This window comes from Hemiscyllium ocellatum, chromosome 20 (assembly GCF_020745735.1).
Source record: "Hemiscyllium ocellatum isolate sHemOce1 chromosome 20, sHemOce1.pat.X.cur, whole genome shotgun sequence".
Taxonomy (NCBI): domain Eukaryota; kingdom Metazoa; phylum Chordata; class Chondrichthyes; order Orectolobiformes; family Hemiscylliidae; genus Hemiscyllium; species Hemiscyllium ocellatum.
This window is the reverse complement of record NC_083420.1, coordinates 28,970,892-28,978,080: the sequence shown is the minus strand read 5'-3', so window position 1 is coordinate 28,978,080 and position 7,189 is coordinate 28,970,892. Positions and strand designations below refer to the sequence as shown.

The window sequence follows — 7,189 nt, the reverse complement described above, 5'->3', positions numbered from 1 at the left end:
ATGACTTAATAGTGGATCCTAATAGTTTTATTGTTTCAATGAAAGGTGACACTTGATCAATGCTTTGTACAACCCTTGGTATGTATACAAGATTTGTAATATGCTGTATGTGTTGAAAATTAATATACTATTGTTAAAAATGACTTACATCAGGTCTTGGGAATACCATGGTTCTACTCTTGCATTAACTAGTGAAGGAGATTTGAATTTAGAAGAACCAAAACACAACTCATTAATATTCTTATCACATGCTGAAAATGGAAGTCAGGAACAAACAGCGAACCTCTGAGGGTCAGTGCAGCTACAGGAAGGGGAAGTTGCAGCAGGAAGGATTCCAGGGCAAAATGAGGGAAGGCTGGAATGGGACCAGGAAGGTGCATCCTCGGAATTAATTGGGATATTTGGTCCAGTGAACACTCCTAGGTTTGCCAAAGGGTGGGAGAATCGACATAGCTGTAGGGATAAAAGAAAAGGAAAAGTATTTTGAGGTTCAGCAATGTAATAAGAAACTATTGTAAATATTAAATTGTACTGACTAATGGATAGAAAAACCTTTTTAACATTTTACATCTTTATATCCAAATATAGAATAATTAATTAAATGTGCTTTTGCTAAAACATTCTTTATATTAAAAAAAAACTTTGTTCTGCAGTGAAGATGTCATGCAGACAGGGAATGTGATTTTATAAATGAGAAAAACACCAAGCTGTTATAAAGAATATTTATTTGTATGAAGATTTTATGAAGATTAATACTGTAGGAACACAAAATACTTGATATGTAGGGTATAACCAAAACACAAATATGACTTTATTACAATACTGCCTAATGCATTTTGCATCAAGAGTAGGAAACATCAATATTCGAGATTTTGTAAAGGAAAGTAGGGGAACATCAAAAAATTAGAAGACAATTACCAGCAATGAGGCTTTCTAGTCTGAAACTGTAAAGGTGGGAAAGCTAATTTATTGAGAGCGCTGGATAAATTGCTCAACATTAGTGGGTTATGCCCATATATATGTAAAACCTCAAATATATGATGGCAGTTATTCTTTAGTTTAATTCTTTTTCTCCTGAGATTCCAATCGTGATGTTCACCCCAACCAAGAAACTTGCCTGGGGCCCATTTTCTATCGGCTCTTCATTCTAACTATAACAGATGTTTGGAGGACTATGGTGGCTACAGTGGGTGATTGACCTTATAATTTCTTTCCTCCTTATAATGGAATACTTGAAGACCTTCCCCAGTTTTACAGCTGAGACTAGGAACTCAACAGATGAAGAATCCAGATCATAAACCCATATCCTCCTACGCCATGACATGTTTTTACAACATCCATATACAACATATACGTTTTCATCTTGTGCTCTTCAAATGGAACTTAAAGGTTAGCAACATTAATGGTACATTATTTAATACTTCAAAAGGATTTTAATAAAATACTGTTAAGGGCAAACATATCACATAACGCAAAGCAGTTGAAAACACCTTTGAGGGGTATAGCAATCTATGTGATTCCCTAAATCTTTGGGTTACTCAAAAATGGCATACAGGTGAGTTTACGAATTTAGTTGGTTTTCAACAAGGAATTCAATTTTTACATCCTGGGATAACAAGTAACATGTAAAACTGTGATGTAAAGTCAGCAATGAAACATATCAATGATTATATATGACTCTATGGAAAGTGTGGGAGTATTTTAAGAGATGTAGAAATATAGCAGGGTAAAGAAAAAAACATGCTGTTAGTGTGGTGTGTTTAGTTTTGAACCTGTGAAACCGTTGCATCCTTTCCTTTCCCGTCATTGTCCTTTGGGTAGAACATCTGTACAGAGCTGGCGTTGGAATAACGATGCCACCTCATGAATGGAACCATGCTATATAAACATAGATGCAAAAAAGTATATACTTTTTAAACAGTTTGTGCATTGATAAAATACATAAGCCCTGGTGAATTGTTCTCTTTAATATATAGTAACAGAGAAAATTCTGCATCTACTTAACATAGGTTTATGTAAGATTAAAGTAGTACATGAAATCACTTTTTTAAGATTTCAGTGATAAAACATTAAAATTACATTTTGCAAAATGAACTGAACGTGAGAGGAATATTTGCCATAGAGTGTAATTTAAATTTAACAACATTTTAAACCCCCTTTCATGAATGTACTTATAAAAGAAATTATTTTATGTAGGCTGGCATTTACATTTTGGTTGATGTTTTTGGAAAAACTAACTTTATACAACTTACTAAAATATCAGTATACACAATGTTATTTATTCTAAAGGTTGGCTGAAACAAAAGCCACAAAAAAAAACTGTTACTACTTTTTAGCAAATCAACTTTTTGCCTCAAAAATATTTTCTGGATACTGCATGTAACAACATACCTTCTCTTGGTTTCCTGTGGAACAATGGATCTTGCTAGAATATTCTTGTACATATCTGACTTTAAGTAACGTGGGTAAGAATCCTGGAGTAACAATATCAACAAGATATCAATAAGTTTAAGGAGTTAGTAATATGCATTAACATTTTTTCTCCATAGGAAACACAAATCACACTGTCCTTATTAAAGAAGGCCATAAGAAACAAGAACTGGAACAGGCCATTCAGTCCCTCAAGCCAGGTCTTCCTTACCAATAGGACCCCAGCTGATCCGATGTTCCTCATGTTGACTTTCCTGTCCTTTCCCCATAACCCTACTGATCAAGAATCTGTCTCAGCTATAAGTATACATAACGACTTTGCCCTCACAGTTCTCTGTGGCAAAGACTCAACCTTTTGAGAGAAGAAATTCCTCCTCATCTCAATCTTAAATTGGGACACATTAATTCTGAGACTATGCCCTCTTCTCTGATCTTAGAGTCTCCAATGAGGGGAAAGATCCTCTCAGCATTTAGCCTGTCAGTTCCCTTAAGAATCCTGTATATTTCAATGACAGCACCTCTGATTCTGCTAAACTCCAGGGAGTAGACTCTCAACCTGTTAACCTTTGCTCATAAGACAATCCCTCCACACCGGGGATCATCCTAGTGAACCTTTTCTGAACTGCTTCTTATGAAATAATAATTTCTTAGACAAGGGGTCTAAAACCGCTTTACAGTACTCCACATGTGGTCTCACCAGCACCTTATACAGTTACAGTAAGACTCCTTATTCCCATACTCCAACTCCCTTGACATAAGAGCCAACATTCCAGTAGCCTTCTGATTACTTGCTGCATGTGTATGCAAGCTTTCTGTGTTTCATGCACAAGCTCGCACCCCACCCATTTCCCTTTGTGTTGCAGCTTTCTGCAGTTTCTCCTCATTTCAATAATACTCTGTTCCTTTAGTCTCTCTTCCAAAATGAATAATTTCACATTTTCCCACATTATAATCCATTTGCCAACACTTTGTCCACTTTCCTTAATCTAACAGTATATGTCTGTAAACTATTTGTATCCCTTTCCACCTATATATTTTTGATGTTTTTCGAAGATGGTTACACCTCGACTGAAATATTGGACTTTTTGTTTAATTTTTTTATCTGTAATTATAAGGATAGCACAGTCTTAATCAAAGTTGAGGCTGCAGGTTTTGTAACTCTTCTGTGGATTTCTCCTTCACCAGGAATTGAAGAGTACTCCAGGTTTGACCAGTATTAGCAATGTGAATTAATGGTACTTGATTAAGTAAGTTGAGTAAACTGGGAACTCCAGAACCAGAGGTCACAGACAAAGGATGTGGGGTAGACCATTTAGGACTGAGGAGAAATGACTTCACCCAGAGGGTGATGAACCTTTGGAATTCTCTGCCATGGAAAACTGTTGAGGTCATAATATTGAATGTTTTCAAGAAGGAAACTGATAGGGCTAAAGGGATCAAAGTGTATGGGACAAAAAGGGGAATAGGGTACTGAGCTGAATTTCAGCCATGATCATATTGTATGGTACTGCAGGCTCTAAAGGCTGGATGGTCTACTCCTGCTCCTATTTCAGTATTGCCATGTAGTCTCTGTAGGAAGACTTCAGTTCTTGTGGCTGGACCTTTGCGGGTAGTAGTTGAGGAGTTTTGCAAGGGTTACCCAGAAGCAGGCTTTTTCCAACAGTGATCCAGGAGACACTAATCTCCTAGGTCTGCCACGTCTTCCTCGATGTACTGAGGCCTTAAGGCACTGACAATATTGTTCATTGACGTTAAAGTTTAAAAACTGAATCACAATAGGATTCATGAATGGGTTGGAGATGGGTTTGGGTTAGGAATCTGATTTGTAAAACTGAAATACACCTCCCTGCAACACATTCAGAATCTGTCTCTTTTTTAAGGTTAAGATTCCCTGATAGTGTCAGATTATTGATCAATTACAATGTTTTGTTAGCTTGAAATAACTGTTATGTCTATCAGTTTATAGTATGTTCTTTTAATTTGTTGATGTAAAATTAAATATTACTGAAAGCTTAATGTTTGAACTTTCTCTTCCAGCTGTGTACCTCCAACCTAGTTAACCAGTGATGTCAAAGAGCTCAGCAGGTGGATTATAATGGTTACTATGATGTAGGTTAGACAGAGCTTGATGTCCAGCATTGTGGAACTGATCTCCACATGTTGGAGTGAGTTTCACTTTTCATCCTTTTAAAATAGCACACCTTCAAAGACCAGTAGCTGCTTGGCATTTCAGAGATATTCCGGAAAACTAACAATCTAAAATATTCAGAAAATTAACAATCACCATGGGGCAGCATGGTGGCTCAGTGGTCAGCTCTGCTGCTCCACAGCGCCAGGCACCCGGGTTCGATTCCTGCCTCAGGCGACTGACTGTGTGGAGTTTGCACATTCTCCCAGTGTCTGTGTGGGTTTCCTCCAGATGCTCTGGTTTCCTCCCATCATCCAAAGATGTGCAGGTTAGGTGAATTGGCCATGCTAAATTGCCCACAATGTTAGGTGCATTAGTCATGGTTAAATATAGGGTAGGGGAATGGGTATGAATGGGTTACTCTTCGGAGGGTTGGTGTGGACTTGTTGGGCCGAAAGGGCGTGTTTCTATACTGTAGGGAATCTAATCTAATCTAAATTAAATTTCCTGATATCTTCAGAGATTTAAAATCAAAGTAAGTTAATTCTTGTTTAGATACAGTCTTATTTTCAAAACTTCTTTGATGTATTTGTACAGCTGCAGACGTAAACCTGGGCATAGACTTCATTGATTATTAAGTGTTTAAAAAGATGCCAAAAACATGTTGGTGGATTTATGCTTAAAAAAATGTTTAGATTTATGCACTATCAATCTGTCCACAATTCTTGAGAAGCATCAAAAAGTGAAAGTGTCACTCATTTTAAAAGTCCATTCCTGATGTAATAATTTAAATTAGGAACTATTGTGAATAAATTAGCTCATTGCTGCAAGTTTGGAACACTTACATGGTCTGCAGGATTGATATGTTATCCACTTGTACAAGGTTTATTTAACTAGGTTTTTACTCTACCTTCTAAAGCTGGATTTCACAGAGCTGCTCTGGTGCATTGGCTCTTTGGGCATTTTGAGTTTGCCCCAATTTCCCACCTTTCTCTGTAACCCTGTACGTTGTTTCCATTTAAATAGACATCCAAATATCCTCTTAAATGCCTCCATTGAACCTGCTTCCATTACACTTCCAGACAGTGCATTCCAGACCTCAACTATTCTCTGAGTGAAAATGTCTTTTTTGCCTTACATTTGTTTCTTTTGTAAAACACTTGAAAACTGAGCTCTCTAGTCTTTGGTCCAATTACAAGTGGGAACAGTTTCTCCATATCCTCTCCTTCTGGATCCACCATTATTTTGAAAACTGCTATCAAATATTCTCTTAGCCTTGTCCTCTCCAAGGAAAATAGTTCCAACATTTCCAATCTTTCCTCATAACTGAAGTGCGTCAACCTTGGAATCATTCACATAAACATTATCTGCAGTCTCTCTCCAATGCAATCTAATTCTTTCTCCAGTGTGGCACCCAAAATGCACAATACTCCATCTAAAGTCCAATCAGTTCATCAGAACTTGCCTTCTCTCTTACTTTGTGCCCCTATTTGTGAATTCGAGAATACTCTATTAACAGCTCCTTCCATCTGTCATGCCGCCTCTAATGTCTCAATTGCATCCGGTCATTCTGTTCCTGCACATTCTCTACAATAAGAACCTATATTTTAGACTGGTTCTCCATGTTCTTTGTATCAAAATGCACCATCTCAGATTTCTCTGCATCTGCCACCTATTCTCTTTGTGCGTGGGAAATCAGGTTTCACAAACTTGATTGAGTTTTATGAAGCAGTATCAAGAGGATTGATGAAGACAGAGCGGTGGACGTGATCTATATGGACTTCAGTAACATGTTTGACAAGGTTTCCCATCGGTGACTGATTAGCAAGGTTAGATCTCACGGAATACAGGGAGAACTAGCCATTTGGATACAGAACTGGCTCAAAGGTAGAAGACAGAGGGTGGTGGTGGAGGGTTGTTTTTCAGACTGGAGGCCTATGGCCAGTGGAGTGCCACAAGGATTGGTGCTGGGTCCACTACTTTTCATCATTTATATAAAATGATTTGGATGTGAACATTGGAGGTACAGTTAGTAAGTTTGCTGATGACACCAAAATTGGAGATGTAGTGGATATCTTGATCAAATGGACCAATGGGCTGAGGAGTGGCAGATGGAGTTTAATTTAGATAAATAAGAGGTGCTGCATTTTGGAAATGCAAATCTTAGCAGGACTTATGCACTTAATGGTAAGGGCCTAGGGAGTGTTACTGAACAAAGAGACCTTGGAGTGCAGGTTCATTGCTCCTTGAAAGTGGAGTTGCAGGTAGATAGGGTAGTGAAGAAGGTGTTTAGTATGTTTACCTTTATTGGAGAGAGTATTGACTACAGGAGTTGGGAGGTCATGTTGTGACTGTCCAGGATGTTGGTTAGGCCACCTTTGGAATATTGCGTGCAATTCTGTCTCCTTCCTATTGGAAGGATGTTGTGAAACTTGAAAGGGTACAGAAAAGATTTACAAGGATGTTGCCAGGATTGGAGGATTTGAGCTACAGGGAGAGGCTGAGTAGGCTGGAGCTGTTTTCCCTGGAGTGTCGGAAGCTGAGGGGTGACCTTACAGAGGTTTACAAAATCATGAGGGGCATGGATAGGATAAATAGAGAAAGTCTTTTCCCTGGGGTGGGAGAGTCCAG

At 38.1% G+C, this 7,189-nt stretch overlaps 1 protein-coding gene across 1 annotated transcript in view; it reads right to left on the bottom strand.

The window, feature by feature from the left end:
- Positions 1–1,760: 1,760 nt before the first annotated feature.
- The window catches only part of rgs11 (regulator of G protein signaling 11), a 130,601-nt gene continuing 125,172 nt past the window's right edge, over positions 1,761–7,189 (bottom strand). Inside the window, exons 16-17 of the mRNA XM_060840974.1 lie at positions 2,392–2,474; positions 1,761–1,878 (exon numbers count right to left, since the gene is read on the bottom strand). Of these exons, the coding sequence (XP_060696957.1) occupies positions 1,761–1,878; positions 2,392–2,474 (201 nt within the window). The remainder of the gene's footprint in view (positions 1,879–2,391; positions 2,475–7,189) is intronic.